Source organism: Neoarius graeffei, chromosome 3, assembly GCF_027579695.1.
Source record: "Neoarius graeffei isolate fNeoGra1 chromosome 3, fNeoGra1.pri, whole genome shotgun sequence".
Classification (NCBI taxonomy): Eukaryota; Metazoa; Chordata; class Actinopteri; order Siluriformes; family Ariidae; genus Neoarius; species Neoarius graeffei.
The window spans coordinates 93,555,324-93,572,821 of record NC_083571.1 but is presented as its reverse complement, the minus strand read 5'-3'; the positions used below and the strand labels follow the sequence as shown (position 1 = coordinate 93,572,821).

The 17,498-nt window shown below is 43.1% G+C and overlaps 1 protein-coding gene across 1 annotated transcript in view; it reads left to right on the top strand.

The window, feature by feature from the left end:
- Positions 1 to 17,498, top strand: part of si:ch211-278j3.3 (E3 ubiquitin-protein ligase RNF19A) — a 43,917-nt gene that overhangs the window by 24,706 nt on the left and 1,713 nt on the right. The window contains exons 5-6 of the mRNA XM_060916090.1: positions 4,798 to 4,960; positions 5,351 to 5,465. Coding sequence (XP_060772073.1) covers positions 4,798 to 4,960; positions 5,351 to 5,465 — 278 coding nt within the window. The remainder of the gene's footprint in view (positions 1 to 4,797; positions 4,961 to 5,350; positions 5,466 to 17,498) is intronic.

Here is a 17,498-nt window from a genome sequence, read left to right as displayed (position 1 = left end):
GAGTGCGTGCTGATAGGAGCAGATTTCAATGGACATGTTGGCGAGGGAAACAGTGGAGATGAGGATGTGATGGGCAGATATGGTGTAAGAGAGAGAAATGTGGAAGGGCAAATGGTGGTTGATTTTTCAAAGAGGGTGAATTTGGCAATAGTCAATACATACTTCGAGAAGAAAGAGCAGCACAGGGTAATGTTTAAGAGTGGAGGAAGATCTACACAGGTGGACTACATACTCTGCAGAAGGGGTAACCTGAAGGAGATTGGAGACTGTAAAGTGATGGCAGGGGAGAGTGTAGCTAGACAACATCAAGTGGTCATGTGCAGGATGAGCTTGAAAGTGAAAAAGAGGAAGCGTGAAATAGTGGCGCCGAAGATTAAGTGGTGGAAAATAAGAGGTTGAACATCAGAAGGAGTTTAGGGAAGAAATGAGACAAGCATTGAGTGGTAATGGAACTCTGCCAGAAGATTGGAATACTACTGCTGTACTAGTAAGAGAGGCAGCAAGGAAGGTGCTAGGGTGGTCATTGGGAAGGAGGAAGGAAGACAAGGAGACATGGTCATCGGGAAGGAGGAAGGAAGACAAGGAGACATGGTGGTGGAACAAAGAAGTGCAGGAAATTATAAAAGAGAAGAGGCTAGCAAAGAAGAATTGGGACAATCAGAGAGACGAGGAAAGAAGGCGGTTATACAGAGAGACGAGACAGAAGGCAAAAAGAGCGGTAGCGAAGGTGAAAGCAGATGCATACCAGGAGTTGTACAAAAGACTAGAGACCAAAGAAGGAGAGGAAGACCTGTACAGACTAGCTAGGCAGAGAAACAGGGAAGCGAGGGATGTACAGCAGGCAAGAGTGATGAAAGATGGAAATGGAAATGTGCTGACAAACAAAGAGAGTGTATTAAGAAGGTGGAAAGAGTACTTTGAGGATTTATTAAATGAGGAGAATCCAAGAGAGAAAAGGTGAGATTCATTGGAGACAGCAAATCAGGAAGCAGAGTTGTTTAGTAAGGATGAGGTGAGAGCATCCATGAAAAGAATGAAGACTGGGAAAGCAGTCGGACCAGATGGTATCCCGATTGAGGCTTGGAGATGTTTGGGTGAGACGGCTGTGGAGTTCCTAACGAGATTGTTTAATAAGATCCTAGAGAATGAGAAGATGCCAAATGAATGGAGAAAGAGTGTGCTAGTCCCAATATACAAGAATAAGGGAGATGTACAGAGCTGCAGTAATTACAGAGGAATAAAATTAATGAGCCACACCATGAAGCTATGGGAAAGGGTATTGGAGGCGAGATTGAGAAGAGAGGTAGCAATCTGTGAACAGCAGTACGGGTTTATGCCAAGGAAGAGCACGTCGGATGCAATTTTTGCTTTAAGAATGTTAATGGAGAAGTACAGAGAAGGCCAGAGAAAGCTACATTGTGTGTTTGTAGACCTGGAGAAGGCATACAATAGAGTGCTGAGAGATGAGTATTGTATGAAAAAGAGTGGCGTGAATGGGAAGTATATTAGAGTGGTGCAAGACATGTATGAGAACAGTGAAACAGCAGTGAGGTGTGCAGTTGGAACAACTGAATGGTTCAAGGTGAAGGTGGGACTCTATCAAGGATCTGCTTTGAGTCCTTTCTTGTTTGCCATAGTGATGGATAGCTTGACGGACGAAATGAGGCAAGAGTCACCATGGAGCATGATGTTTGCGGATGATATTGTGATATGTGGTGAAAGTAGAAAGGAGGTTGAGTTGGGTTTGGAGAGATGGAGGTATGCATTGGAACGAAGAGGAATGAAGGTGAGCGGTAGCAAAACAGAATACATGTGCATCAATGAGAATGGGGATGAGAGTGGAGTGAAGATGCAAGGAGTAGATGTAAAGAAAGTTAGTGAATTCAAGTACCTGGGGTCAACTGTGCAGGAAAATGGGGGCTGCGATAGTGAGGTGAGAAAGAGAGTGCAGGCAGGGTGGAGCAGTTGGAGAAGGATTTCGGGAGTCGTTTGTGATAGGAAAGTCCCAGCAAAAGTGAAAGGTAAGCTGTATAAGACAGTAGTGAGACCAGCTGTGATGTATGGATTGGAGACCGTACCCTTAACGAAGAGACAGGAGGCAAAGTTGGAGGTGGCGGAGTTGAGGATGTTAAGGTTTGCGATGGGAGGTTGGACAGGATAAGGAACGAGCACATCAGAGGGACAGCACATGTGGAGAGCTTGGGAATTAAGCTAAGAGAGATGAGACTGAGATGGTATGGGCACATCCTGAGAAGAGATGCAGAGCATGTGGGAAGGAGAATATTGAGGATGGAGCTGCCAGGCAAACGAAAACAAGGAAGGCCAAAGAGGAGATACATGGATGTGGTGAGAGAGGACATGAAAGTGGCAGGTGTGGTAGAGAAGGATGCGGAAGATAGAGAGCAATGGAGACGAAAGATCTGCTGTGGTGACCCCTAATCGGGAGCAGCCAAAAGAAGAAGAAGAAGAAGAACCATTCTTTGGTAGAACGACTTGTGTGCTTAGGGTCGTTGTGTTGCTGCATGACCCACCTTCTCTTGAGATTCAGTTCATGGACAGATGTCCTGATATTTTCCTTTAGAATTCACTGGTATAATTCAGAATTCATTGTTCCATCAATGATGGCAGGCCGTCCTGGCCCAGATGCAGCAAAATAGGCCCAAACCATGATACTACCACCACCATGTTTCACAGATGGGTTAAGGTTCTTATGCTGAAATGCAGTGTTTTCCTTTCTCCAAACATAACGCTTCTCATTTAAACCAAAAAGTTCTATTTTGGTCTCATCCGTCCACAAAACATTTTTCCAATAGCCTTCTGGCTTGTCCACGTGATCTTTAGCAAACTGCAGACGAGCAGCAATGTTCTTTTTGGAGAGCAGTGGCTTTCTCCTTGCAACCCTGCCATGCACACCATTGTTGTTCAGTGTTCTCCTGATGGTGGACTCATGAACATTAACATTAGCCAATGTGAGAGAGGCCTTCAATTGCTTAGAAGTTACCCTGGGGTCCTTTGTGACCTCACCGACTATTACACACCTTGCTCTTGGAGTGATCTTTGTTGGCCAGCCACTCCTGGGGAGGGTAACAATGGTCTTGAATTTCCTCCATTTGTACATGTGGCAGTGGGGGCGTGGTCAAGCGTCGGCCTGTGACCGGAGGGCGGAGTCAGGGAAGGTAAGTGGCAGAATCACTGCACCTGAGGTTAATTATTGTGTTTGTGTGTCTTCCCCAGTGACCGCGCCCTATTTAAGGAGAGAGAGCGAGAGCAGAGAGAGCTCTCTCCCCAACCAGACGACTGATGTGTGTGCGTGTGTCTGAGTGTCTGGGAGAGTGGTGTAACGCTGAAAAGTGTAACAATAAAAAGAGTTTTGTGAACTCAGTCCTGGCCTGCCGTCCTTCTGTGCTCCACCCACCCATACAAAGTGTCACAGTGGTGCCGAAACCCGGGAATGAGCACAGAAGGACGGCAGGCCAGTACTGAGTTCACAAAACTCTTTTTATTGTTACACTTTTCAGCATTACGCTCTCCCAGACACTCAGACACACGCACACACATCAGTCGTCTGGTTGGGGAGAGAGCTCTCTCTGCTCTCTCTCCTTACATAGGGCGCGGTCACTGGGGAAGACACACAAACACAATAATTAACCTCAGGTGCAGTGATTCTGCCACTTACCTTCCCTGACTCCACCCTCCGGTCACAGGCCGACGCTTGACCACGCCCCCACTGCCACAGTACACAATCTGCCTGACTGTGGATTGGTGGAGTCCAAACTCTTTAGAGATGGTTTTGTAACCTTTTCCAACCTGATGAGCATCAACAATGCTTTTTCTGAGGTCCTCAGAAATCTCCTTTGTTCGTGCCATGATACACTTCCACAAACGTGTGTTGTGAAGATCAGACTTCGATAGATCCCTGTTCTTTAAATAAAACAGGGTGCCTGCTCACACCTGATTGTCATCCCATTGATTGAAAACAGCTGACTCTAATTTCACCTTCAAATTAACTGCTAATCCTAGAGGTTCACATACTTTTGCCACTCACAGATATGTAATATTGGATCATTTTCCTCAATAAATAAATGACCAAGTATAATATTTTTGTCTCAGTTGTTTAACTGGGTTCTCTTGATCTACTTTTAGGACTTGTGTGAAAGTCTGATGATGTTTTAGGCCATATTTATGCAGAAAGATAGAAAATTCTAAAGGGTTCACAAACTTTCAAGCACCACTGTACATTTCTCCTTAACCCTGTTAAGCTGTATACTTGAACAGTATGTACAAATGTCACATGGTTTTTCGTTGTAGTGCCCTACGCCGATCTCAAAGTAGGGCACTACTAAACCAAGACAACTTGCTGCTCCGAACAAAACGCTTCACCATATCAACGATTATACATTTTCTGTGTTAAACAACACATTTTTAAAATCTGTTTCTTAGATTATAAGACACGTCCACCGTACTAGTCTGTATTTACACTGTATTTGTTATTTATGTTACAGTTGGAGCTACTGTCCAGGCCGTGCTGTTATACAAAATTAATGCACACCTTCTGACAAACCAGATTCAAGAATTCAACTTCGCTGTGGTATAATCTGGAATATTGCTAAGACTGACACTTAGGCACCTGAGATTTAGTGTATTAAAGACCTTAACAACAGTAAAACTGTACTGTATGTTGTAAGGTGTAATTACAAAATCCAAATATTAAAATGTGACAAAAATATCTTTAAACTGCTTTAACTCGTATTTAATATGTACTTTTCTTTTCCCATCCTTCCTTTGTATTTTCCACAGTCCCTCAGGCTGCACTTTCTGGGGAAAGAAGCCGTGGTCACAGACACGAAAGGTTCTATGGCAGGTCGGAATGCTGCTCGGGGCTCCAGTGGTGATCTCACTGATTGCAGGCATCGCCATACCTGTCATTATCGTAGGCATCCCGATATACATGGGCCGCAGGGTATGTATCTGTCGAATTAGAGCTACTGAACACAAATGTCAGTTGCTCAGACTTCCGTACACACCTGGTATTTTCAAGTGTCTCAGTTGGCAAGTCTGTGAAAGCAACCCAATGTCACTTTAAAACCAGATGCACAAATACAAGCCAAAACCAAACTAAAACTCAGTGTTTATATTCCTAGTCATTTTGCTGAGTCAAGAACATATTCCAAGCATGGAAACAGAAACCGAACCTGCACTACAAACATGGTCTCAGTGTTCACGTCTGTACTCGGATCTGTCCACATGAGACAGATGTTAATACCAAGTGTGAACAAGACATACATCTAAGATTAAAAATGTATTTCTCTTCTCTTATGTTCTTCTTCGCATGTGTTACGCTATCTTTCAGGTCCATGGTCGCTGTAAGAAAAACAATATCTCAGGAAGTAAACATTACTTGACAGTAGCCAGCGGGGTCATGACGTCAGTGTTCGTCTCTCCAGTGTTAGCAGCCGTCACTGTGGGTGAGATTATTTTTCAGAACAGTTTCAATACAACGTAGTATTAAAGGAACAGTCCACCGTACTTCCATAATAAAATATGCTCTTATCTGAATTGAGACGAGCTGCTCCGTACCTCTCCGAGCTTTGCGCGACCTCCCAGTCAGTCAGACGCGCTGTCACTCCTGTTAGCAATGTAGCTAGGCTCAGTATGGCCAATGGTATTTTTTGGGGCTGTAGTTAGATACGACCAAACTCTTCCGCGTTTTTCCTGTTTACATAGGTTTATATGACCAGTGATATGAAACAAGTTCAGTTACACAAATTGAAACGTAGCGATTTTCTATGCTATGGAAAGTCCGCACTATAATGACAGGTGTACTAACAACTTCTGCGCGCTTTGGCAGCGCATTGATACGGAGCTCAGATATCAATGCGCTGCCGAAGCGCGCAGAAGGTGTTAGTACGCCTGTCATTATAGTGCGGACTTTCCATAGCATAGAAAATTGCTACGTTTCAATTTGTGTAACTGAACTTGTTTCATATCACTGGTCATATAAACCTATGTAAACAGGAAAAACGCGGAAGAGTTTGGTCGCATCTAACTACAGCCCCAAAAAATACCATTGGCCATACTGAGCCTAGCTACATTGCTAACAGGAGTGACAGCGCGTCTGACTGCGTCTGACTGACTGGGAGGTCGCGCAAAGCTCGGATAGGTACGGAGCAGCTCGTCTCAATTCAGATAAGAGCATATTTCATTATGGAAGTACGGTGGACTGTTCCTTTAATGTAGTTTAGAGGATCATTCTTTGTTCACAGAAATGTAGGGGAGAGCAGGGAGACTTGGGACAAGTTTTCAGCTTTTGTAGATTGTGTGAAATTCTTTGCAGGTAGCATCACATTCATATAGCATTAGAGAGTATTTACTATACCCTTGGGCAGCACGGTGGTGTAGTGGTTAGCACTGTCGCCTCACAGCAAGAAGGTCCTGGATTCGAGCCCAGCGGCTGGCGAGGGCCTTTCTGTGCGGAGTTTGCATGTTCTCCCCGTGTCTGTGTGGGTTTCCTCCGGGTGCTCCGGTTTCCCCCACAGTCCAAAGACATGCAGGTTAGGTTAACTGGTGACTCTAAATTGACCGTAGGTGTGAATGTGAGTGTGAACGGTTGTCTGTCTATGTGTCGGCCCTGTGATGACCTGGCGACTTGTCCAGGGTGTACCCCGCCTTTCGCCCGTAGTCAGCTGGGATAGGCTCCAGCTTGCCTGCGACCCTGTAGAACAGGATAAGCGGCTACAGATAATGGATGGATACTATACCCTCTTACCACAAGTTTAGTTTCTCACATATATCTTGTCACATACGGGTATACTGGCCTTCAGGCTTCACTTTTTGTAGGGAGATATGAGACATTGAGGAGAAACATGGGACATTATGTTGGGAAACTAGGGACATAGTGGGGAGACATGGAACAAAAATAAAATGCATAGGCCAACATGTTTAATTTTTATTTATTGGTACCATATGAACTGTATGAACACACAATGCTGGTATGGCGATAGAAAAACATCAGTTTATCCAAAACCTGACTAGATAAAACGGTTCCATTCTTAAGAAGGAATGAAATAAGCTTCATCCTCATACAGGTTTAACTCCCACATTTTTAACAAACATTTTTCAACAATTTTATATTTGTAAACCTCAAGAAAAAACTGTAACATGAACTGTCCCAACTCTCCCCATCTGGGCATTTTGAAAAACAAAAAAAATCCTTAAAGCTATACAGCCTTTCGATTTCATAAAATTGGTGAAATTTAGTTCCCTCTGAGATTTGGTTATTGTGATATATGTTTATTTCTGGGCGGCACGGTGGTGTAATGGTTAGCGCTGTCGCCTCACAGCAAGAAGGTCCTGGGTTCAAGCCCCGGGGCCGGCGAGGGCCTTTCTGTGTGGAGTTTGCATGTTCTCCCCGTGTCCGCGTGGGTTTCCTCCAGGTGCTCCGGTTTCCCCCACAGTCCAAAGACATGCAGGTTAGGTTAACTGGTGACTCTAAATTGAGCGTAGGTGTGAATGTGAGTGTGAATGGTTGTCTGTGTCTATGTGTCAGCCCTGTGATGACCTGGCGACTTGTCCAGGGTGTACCCTGCCTTTCGCCCGTAGTCAGCTGGGATAGGCTCCAGCTCGCCTGCGATCCTGTACAGGATAAAGCGGCTACAGATAATGAGATGAGATGAGATGTTTATTTCTGCAATATCTAAAAAACAACAACAAAAAAAACAGGCTGGGAAGTTATTTAATATGAGGAGATTCCCTAGCAAATAATGTGCATGAAATTGCTCGCTTCACGCAGTCGAGCAGACAGAGGAAGTCTGTCTGTGTGCACATGCGCAGGTTTACTTTTGACCGTGCACTGACAGTTACATCATTCTGTCGCTAAACGAATAGCTGATCACACCGAGGTGCTCGCTGACCAAACTATATTTACTAGTTTGGTTCCGTGTTTCTTTTCCTTCGCAACATAACGTCTTTTCTTCTCGCTTTCCGTTACTGTAGTCCGTCTTTCACGTTTCATTTGCACACTCACGTCCTCCATTTTTCTCTCTTGTTTCAAATTTGTATCCCACAATGCCTTGAGTGAACGGGGAAAGCCCACCACATGATGCATGACGTAGTATCTTGAATTGGGTCATGGTGAAGCAGGAAAAAATAGCGGAGAATTTAGGGCCACGTGGGTGTAAATTCATTAATTGTTCTATTTTTTAAAAAACTAATAAAATTGGAAGTCTGTGATTCAAATTCAGTAGCTTTCCGTGCACTAAACAAAAATAATTGGGTGTCGGGGAAAATTCTTTTTATGACCTACACTTGAAAAATCTGAAAGGCAGTCTACCTTTAAATGTTTTTCCCCAGAATTTAAGTTTAATAAATAATACTATATATGGTAACTCTAAAGTACGATTCGCATGGGATAAGTATTACCTATGGACCTCTGGTAATTCGCAATTACCCCCGCACCTCTGTGTTATTGTGTGGCGCATTCGGACGGGATAAGCAAAAGTCTGTAATTCACTGAATTTACAGACATTGTGACCGGATGTGTCGTAAGTTCACAGCATCCTGTTTCATCTTGTAGACAGTAGAGATGGGATTTACGGCTCTTTGATGGGATCCGCATCTTTGTGATCCGTTCTTTGAAAAGAGCCGTTCAAAAGACTGGCTCATTTGGCTCTTTTTAAATATTTATTCAGTTTTAAGAAGACAGCGTCTAAAGAAGCCACATCCCTCTGCTTGTGCTTAGACAGTGACATCAATATTTCTGGACATACCTTTTATATAAAGCAACCTAGACTTACATTATTGTAACCCCTAAACGCTCATAAATAACCATTAAAAAACAATGAGGGCTTGCAGAACGATGAATGTCCATGCAGAACGGCTTTTCTGTAAAAAAAAAAAAAAGAACCCACTTAAGAACATAGTTACCAAGAACGCAAGAATATTTTATAGAAAAACACTTGTTTTACAAAAATATTTAAGTCTGAGATACAAAATAGATACAACTACAATAAATATAACACAAGAACTAGTTATCACACAAGAACATTTTAATAGAAAAAAACAAACTTTCTACATTAAAAATATTGAAATTGTAACAAAAATAGATACAACTAAACATTCAGATAAATAGATAAAGTTATAACAAGAACACAAGATTATTTTAATAGGAAAAAACAAACTATTAATGCAAAAAATATATTATTATTAGAAAAATAGATACAACTAGACAAACAGATAAACAAATAAAATACACAAAAATAGAACAAACAAAATGACGATAGAATAAATTAAATGAACGTCCGTGCAAAGTAGTTTTCCCACAATATTATCATTAATATCACACAACAGCATTATAAACTATATACAAAACAATTTGAACTATTAGGCAAACAGATAAAACTTGAATAAATAAAAGGCAAATGCTGTTTAGCCTACTTCTTGTCCTTGGGCAAAAGCTTTTTCATCTGAAACACAGTACAGAAAAAGAACGACAGAAAGAACGGCTCCCCCAGCTCGAGACTCGGTTCTCATCGTTCATGCCTAGGAGCCGTTCAAAAGAATCGGTTCGTTCGCGAACGTCATAACACTAGTAGACAGGAGTTCAAAATGCTTATCTGGTTCAAATACGGGATAGGCCTACTACCACTTGCCCCTGAAATGCTGTTTATCAAAATTTCGCCCGTATCCTCCATTATTCACTCCAGAAAAGTACAAGAGACGCGCGTTTAATAATTACAAACACAGACATGCGCATTTACACGGGACTTGTATTACCACTGGACGTCTGTGTTTTGCCGAAACACAGTGGGTAATTCGCGGCGGAATTATTACTTGGCAAATTACGGACATGGAGCATTCGCACGGGACTAAGAACTCAGACATTCTCTGTAATTATTCCGAATTACCAGAGGTCCACAGGTAATACTTATCCCGTGCGAATAGGGCTTAAGCTGCATACGTAGTACTTTCAAGTGCATGTCCTGGACCAATTTCGTTTTTTTCTTTTTTATATGAAAGAATGTCCCTTTACGGCACGGTGGTGTAGTGGTTAGCGCTGTCGCCTCACAGCAAGAAGGTCCAGATTCGAGATCCCGTGGCCGGCGAGGGCCTTTCTGTGCGGAGTTTGCATGTTCTCCCCGTGTCCGCGTGGGTTTCCTCTGGGTGCTCCGGTTTCCCCCACAGTCCAAAGACATGCAGGTTAGGTTAATTGGTGACTCTAAATTGACCGTAGGTGTGAATGTGAGTGTGAATGGTTGTCTGTGTCTATGTGTCAGCCCTGTGATGACCTGGCGACTTGTCCAGGGTGTACCCCGCCTTTCGCCCGTAGTCAGCTGGGATAGGCTCCAGCTTGCCTGCGACCCTGTAGAACAGGATAAAGCGGCTAGAGATAACGAGATGAGATGAGAATGTCCCTTTACACACTCATCCGGAAGGGTAATTTTGCACAAGGCCATCTGTCTACAGCAGAAAAAAATAAAATAACAAAACGTGTCTGGAAAAATCCCAAGGGAGTCTGGAGACAGATTTGTGACGTCACCTGCGGAAGCGCTAGCAAGCTGCGAGAGCTTACACGGTTTCAGTGCACAGCCTGTGTAGACCAAGTTTAGCAGCTAGCGATTTTGCATTGAAATATGGAATTGTCACCTGAGTGCAATGTTACTTCACCTTTGGATGAAGAATATAATAATAATAATAATAATAATACATCTGTTTTGTATAGCGCTTTTCATGGTACTCAAAGACGCTTTACAGGAAGTTCAAACATACACACACATACACACACACACACAATCACACACACACAGATAACAAATAAATAGTAGACAAAGAAAGAAAAAAAATATATATATAATAAAAAAATAAAAAATTAAAAGTAAAAAGTCCACCAAGTAGGGGTCAGGATGTAATTCCCGTGGTGTAGCAGCCACAGTCCCACCAAAAGGCGCACGAAAACAAGTCCCACATCTCCAGCACCGCCGCCGTGATGCCGTCAGCAACATCGCTCAAACACCACGCCATGGATCCACACAGCGAGCAGAGAAGGTCCGCCATGCAAAGCGCTGGTGTGTCCCAAACCGCCTGCACAGCCGCCGCGACACCACCGAGCAACATCGCTCGGAACATCACACCAAGCATTAAAGCACAGAGCGCTGGACAACCATGACGTAAAATGAGCAACGAGCTCAATGCAGTCCACAGCTGGGAGCGCAGGCATCACCCACGGCGAACCAAGGCCTGGAGGGAACCGACGCCCAAAACTAGGTCCGGAGCTACCACACAACCGGTGGAGAAAACACTCAAACAAACATCAAACTACACAAACACACAGAAAAAAAATAGAAAAAGAAATAAAATAAAACAAAAAAACAACAAAAAAAAGCTCCGGTGAGAAGCGGCAGCCAGAACGCGCACGACGTACTCTCAACCGGAAGCTATATAAATATAATGAGATATAATGAAATAACGGAAATATAATGAGATGTCAGAATTGGGGCTTCATCTGTTTGGATTTGATGATGATTCAAGTAGTGAAGATGACGGAGACAACACCGGGGATGTAAACAATACGGCTGTTTTCTCATAAACAAACCAGCGCTGACGTAGGATTCAGAGGGAGGCGTCCCGCACGTGACGTCACGAAAATCAGTGTTTGCCGGGAAATCCAAATGGCAAGTTTTTTCAGAGGCAGACCAATTCGCCTCAAATGGCTTGATTTCAACTGAATTTTTCTGGTATTGCGCAAGGTAAAAAAATTGCACAAAATGCAAAATGTGACAGATATTTGACCAAAGTTTAATATAAAATAGGAGAATTACATTGATCTTGCTCCTGAATTTACCCGTGATATGCACTTTAATTCCTAACAAATCCTGAATTCACCAGTGTACATTACACCATAGAATGGAGGTGGAGTGTGAAGCAGAAAATACAAGTTTTGGTTGACGGAAATATTGAACTCCACAAATCTTACGGCAGTGTCCAGCTTCGTAGCTCCAAAAGAAGTAGGTTACTCTCAGGGGCGACATCTAACTTCTGATGTCATCTAAAACCTGATTACTTGAAATTAAATGTACAAACGGTCCCAAGTCTCCCCTGTCCCAAGTCTCCCCGCTCTCCCCTATACACTTTAAACGTAGCCATAAGAGAAAGGTGAGATGTCATGCGAGGTAGAGAATGCCTCCCATCGCTAGTAGGCTGTTACTCATGTAAGGCGGCTTGTGTTGGAAGAAAGTGCTGACTAAATGCTTGGTGTTCAAACTCACTCCCACAGCAAAGCTCTGCTTCCTGTTGTGGGTCACCATCTGGGGGAACTGCACTGTGCACACGTATAGTGATATACACGTGCATGCTCACATGCATAATCATGTCCTTCTACATATTGTCATACTGCTAAGCACCATGGAAACAAATGGAAGTTGAGCTCTGGGTCTGTTCATGCACAGTGATGCCTTCGAGTCTTGTTTTCTCACACATATGTTCGCTCCTCTAGCCCCTTGATGAGTCATATGTTTCTCAGTATCGTGGCCGCAGCGAGGGCTTTAGTGGCAAAATTACAGCAGCTTGTTGCCATTGAAGTGTCAGATCGATCTCCATGGCGTGGTGTGAATTCATATTGTGCAGTGCCCCGCCTCCTCTCAGTGCCCTGCTTGTGAATTTGCTCTCAGCACTGATCCAGTTTTAACAGATTCACAGAGGGCCCTTGTCCCCTGAGCACAAGACTGCTACAGAGTGGTGTAAACAATGTTACTCTGTTTTACTCCACACCATGGAGAATGAAGATCTTTTGTCCCCTGGCTAAAATGAGCCACTGACCCAGTCTTTGTTGCTTCCATTATTCTCCTGTATGTTTATAGTGCGGGTGGCACGGTGGTGTAGTGGTTAGCGCTGTCGCCTCACAGCAAGAGGGTCCGGGTTCGAGCCCCGTGGCCGGCGAGGGCCTTTCTGTGTGGAGTTTGCATGTTCTCCCCGTGTCTGCGTGGGTTTCCTCCGGGTGCTCCGGTTTCCCCCACAGTCCAAAGACATGCAGGTTAGGTTAACTGGTGACTCTAAATTGAGCGTAGGTGTGAATGTGAGTGTGAATGGTTGTCTGTGTCTATGTGTCAGCCCTGTGATGACCTGGCGACTTGTCCAGGGTGTACCCCGCCTTTTGCCCATAGTCAGCTGGGATAGGCTCCAGCTTGCCTGCGACCCTGTAGAACAGGATAAAGCGGCTAGAGATAATGAGATGAGTATGCCACAAGTTTACATTATACTTTCCTGAGGATTTAGGTCATATCTGGGGACTGTAGATCATTCCTCTTGTTATCTTGCACTGCAAAAAACCGAAAGCTGAATTTGAGGAGAAAATTCCTTAACACTAGTGAAATTATCTTGCTGCATGGACAGATAATTTTATTTGACAAGACATCTTGGAATAAGTTGGGTACAATCTAGAACTACTTTTAATCAGGGCTTTGAACCGGAATTTTTTTCCTATTGGTTCGTTCCGAACAGAAACGGAATTTTAACGTTTCCGGTTTTGGGTTCCACCATTAAATAGACGTTCCCGAACCGGTTAGAACAAAAAAATTTCGTTCCCGGAACGGTTAATTACGTTCCCTGTCAGCTGTTTAACAAATGGCTATAAAATTATGTCTCTGTCTCATCCAGCTTAAGCCAAATGTAGGCTAATTCTATTACAACCTTCATTAAATAAGACAAGAAATAATTCAAAACAATTATTATTTCAAATGTTGGCGATTTGGATTCTCAGTATGTCTTCCCATCTACACAAACAGAAAAAGTGCCAAAAATGAAAGATAATTCGTTTAGTGTGTTACCAAAGGCTAGTCAGGCCCTATAGAGGGCTACCGCATGACGTCACCGCGCCGCGAGATTTTGTTAGGCGCCATATTGGAAGACCAAGTACACATCTATGCAAGTACATACATTCATAACAAACTACACCTGAAATGTAGCCAGGGCCGGTTCTGCCCTAATCTGGACCCGGGTGCAACATCGCGCAACCCCCCCCAAAAAAAAAACCACCAGTCTAAATCAGGACAACCATCACATAACTATAACTATAAACATTTTATATCAACTATTTTAACTCAATGGGCTATAATAAATAAGCCTGCAGGCAGCCACGGCGGGCTGCCTTAAAAAGTAACCATTTGTCCTACCTTAAAACTCGTTTTGCATTTTCTGCCTCCTTTTTTGTATTTTCGACCCTCCGTTCCTTTTCTGAAAACCCGATTTGTGTCCAGACATTTTGTTCTGCTACCAACGAACTGTCTCGTCTCTCGAGCCCGCGATGATTCCCGTGGGAAGGGCAACAATTGATACATTTTTACAAACAGCCAATAGGGAGGTTGCATCGTTCAGGCTCTTCTTTGCTCAGACACTCAGTAATTCACCTAGTATTCACTAGTAGTCCACCTTCCCGCTCTCTCCATTCAATCAGCGAACGTCACACAGGAAGTGAACCCCAGCGGGTCATAGAAACTTCCGCAGGAGAAGAATGACTATTTGTAGGCTACAGAAACTTTGAGGAACGAAATAAAAACCGGTATTAACCGGTTACCATTATTTTTAATAAGCGTTTCTGTTCCGGAACATAAAAAATAATAAAGTTTCTGGTTTCGTTTCTGTTCCATGTGAAATAGAAAAAGTTCCCGGTTTTCGTTTTCGTTCCTTGAACCGGTTCAAAGCCCTGCTTTTAATGATCTCAGAGTTGGTGTCTTGCTTTCTTCTACACTGCAAAAATGATATCTTAAGTTAGAATATCTTGAAAATAGTTGAAACGATCGAGCATTTCCTATTAGAAGAATACAAGACACCAACTCTGAGATTATTCAGACTAGTTCTAAATTGTAACCAGCTTATTCCAAGATGTCTTGTCAAGTAAAATTATCTGTCCACGCAGCAAGATAATTTCACTCGTATTAAGGAATTTTCTCCTCAAATGCAGTTTTCATTTTTTTTTTTGCAGTGTGCAAAGCAATGGACATGCAACACTTTATATCAGAGCTGTATACTGTAGTAGTGAGATGGAAAATACCAAAAATAAATATTTAAAAAGATTGTTATACCTGCCGGCACAGTGGTGTAGTGGTTAGCACTGTTGCCTCACGGCAAGCAGGTTCTGGGTTCGAGCCCAGCGGCCAATGGAGGCCTTTCTGTGCAGAGTTTGCATGTTCTCCCCGTGTCTGCATGGGTTTCCTCCAGGTGCTCCAGTTTCCCCCACAGTCCAAAGACATGCAGGTTAGGCTAAATGGTGGCTCTAAATTGACCGTAGGTGTGAATGTGAATGGTTGTTTGTCAGCTCTGTGATGATCTGGTGACTTGTCCAGGGTGTACCCACCCATAGTCAGCTGGGATAGGCTCCAGCTTGCCCGTGACCCTGCACAGGATAAGCGATGATGGATGGATGGATGGACTGTTATACCTGCCAACCTTTGCACACTTTGCATACAATGGAATGTTGTCCAAAACACACCAAAAGAGCTGTCTTTTTTATAATAAAAGCCACTCATAAGCCAATTGATATTTGTGCAGGGTTTTGTACTCACTAATATTATCTGACTCTCTCGAGGCCCCACCCTTTCCCCATTTCACACTAGTATTGTTTTGGCCCATGCTTGCGGTGCCGTTTGCTCTGATGTGGCACCCTTGGTTTCATTCAAATTGAGAATGTTTTGAATTCATGGAAATGGTACTTTTTGACAAAAAAAAAGTACAACAAAGTATTAGATTTAAAACTTTAATGGTCATGATAATTGCACCAAAATTAAAAATGCAGTTTGTTTGATTGCTCTCTTGCACTCGCCAGCACTCAGACAGGTTCAAACAGTTTGAGCAGCAAATCAGAAATGTGAGACTAGGTACAACCCCAATTCCAAAAAAAGTTGGGATGCTGTGTAAAACATAAATAAAAACAGAATGTGAAGATTTGCAAATCATGGAAATCCTATATTTCATTGAAAATAGTACAAAGACAACATACCAAATGTTAAAGAGATTTTTTTGTTTTTAAATTTTGAATTCGATGCCAGCAACACGTTCCAGAAAAGTTGGGACAGGGCAACAAAAGACCGAAAAAGTTAAGTAATGCTAAAAAAAAATTTTGGTTAATTGGCAACAGGTCAGGAACATGATTGGGTATAAAAAGAGCATCCCAGAGAGGCGGAGTCTCTCAGAAGTAAAGATGGGGAGGGGTTCACCGCTCTGTGAAAGACTGCATGGGCAAACAGTGGAACAATTTAACAATAACGTCCCTCAGTGTAAAATTGCAAAGAATTTGGGGATTACATCATCTATGGTACATAATATCATTAAAAGATTCAGAGAATCTGGAGAAATCTCTGTATGCAAGAGACAAGGCTGAAAACTGACATTGGATGCCTGTGATCTTCAGGCCCTCAGGCAACACTGCATTAAAAGCAGACACATGTCTGTAGTGGAAATCACTGTATGGGCTCAGGAACACTTCAGAAAACCATCGTCTGTGAAAACAGTTCATTACTGCATCCACACATGCAAGTTAAAACCATATATAAACAATATCCAGAAACACCGCTGCCTTCTCTGGGCCCGAGCTCTTTTACGATGGACCAAAGTGAAGTGGAAAATTGTTCCGAGGTCTGACGAATCAAAAGTAGAAATTATTTTTAGAAATCATGGACACCGCATCCTCTAGGCCAGGGGTGTCAAACCTGATCCATAAAGGGCCTTGTGGCTGCAGGTTTTCATTCCAGCCATGCAGCAGCACACCTGACTTGGCTCATTCAATCAACTGAACTGTCTTCACACAGTCAAATACTTGCAGCCACACCCACCCTTGATTAAAGGGTGGGTGTGTCAGTTGATTGAATAAGCCAAATCAGGGTGCTGCTGCATGGCTGGAATGAAAACCTGCAGCCACACGGCCCTTTATGGATCAGGTTTGACACCCCTGCTCTAGGCTAAAGAGGAGAGGGACCATCCAGCTTATCAGTGCACAGTTCAAAAGCCAGCATCTGTGATGGTATGAGGATGCATTAGTAGCTTGTACATCTGGAAAGGCATCATTAATGCTGAATGATATATACACATTTCAGAGCAATTTGCTGCCATCCAAATAAAATCTTTTTCAGGGAAGGCCTTCCTTCTTTCAGCAACACAATGCCAAACCGCTTTCTGCACATATTAAAACTGCATGGCTCTGTAGTAAAAGAGTCCAGGTGCTAAACTGGCCTGCCTGCAGTCCAGACCTGTCTCCCATTTAAAACATTTGGTGCAAAATATGACAAAGGAGACCCCGAACTGTTCAGCAACTGAAATTGTGTATCAGGCAAGAATGGGACAACATTTCTCTTTCAAAACTACAGCAACTGGTCTCCTCAGTTCCCAAACATTTACAGAGTGTTGTTAAAAGTAGAGATGATGCAACACAGTGGTAAACATGCCCCTGTCTCAACTTTTTTGAAAATGTGTTGCTGACGTCAAATTCAAAATGAGCATATATTTTTCAAAAAACA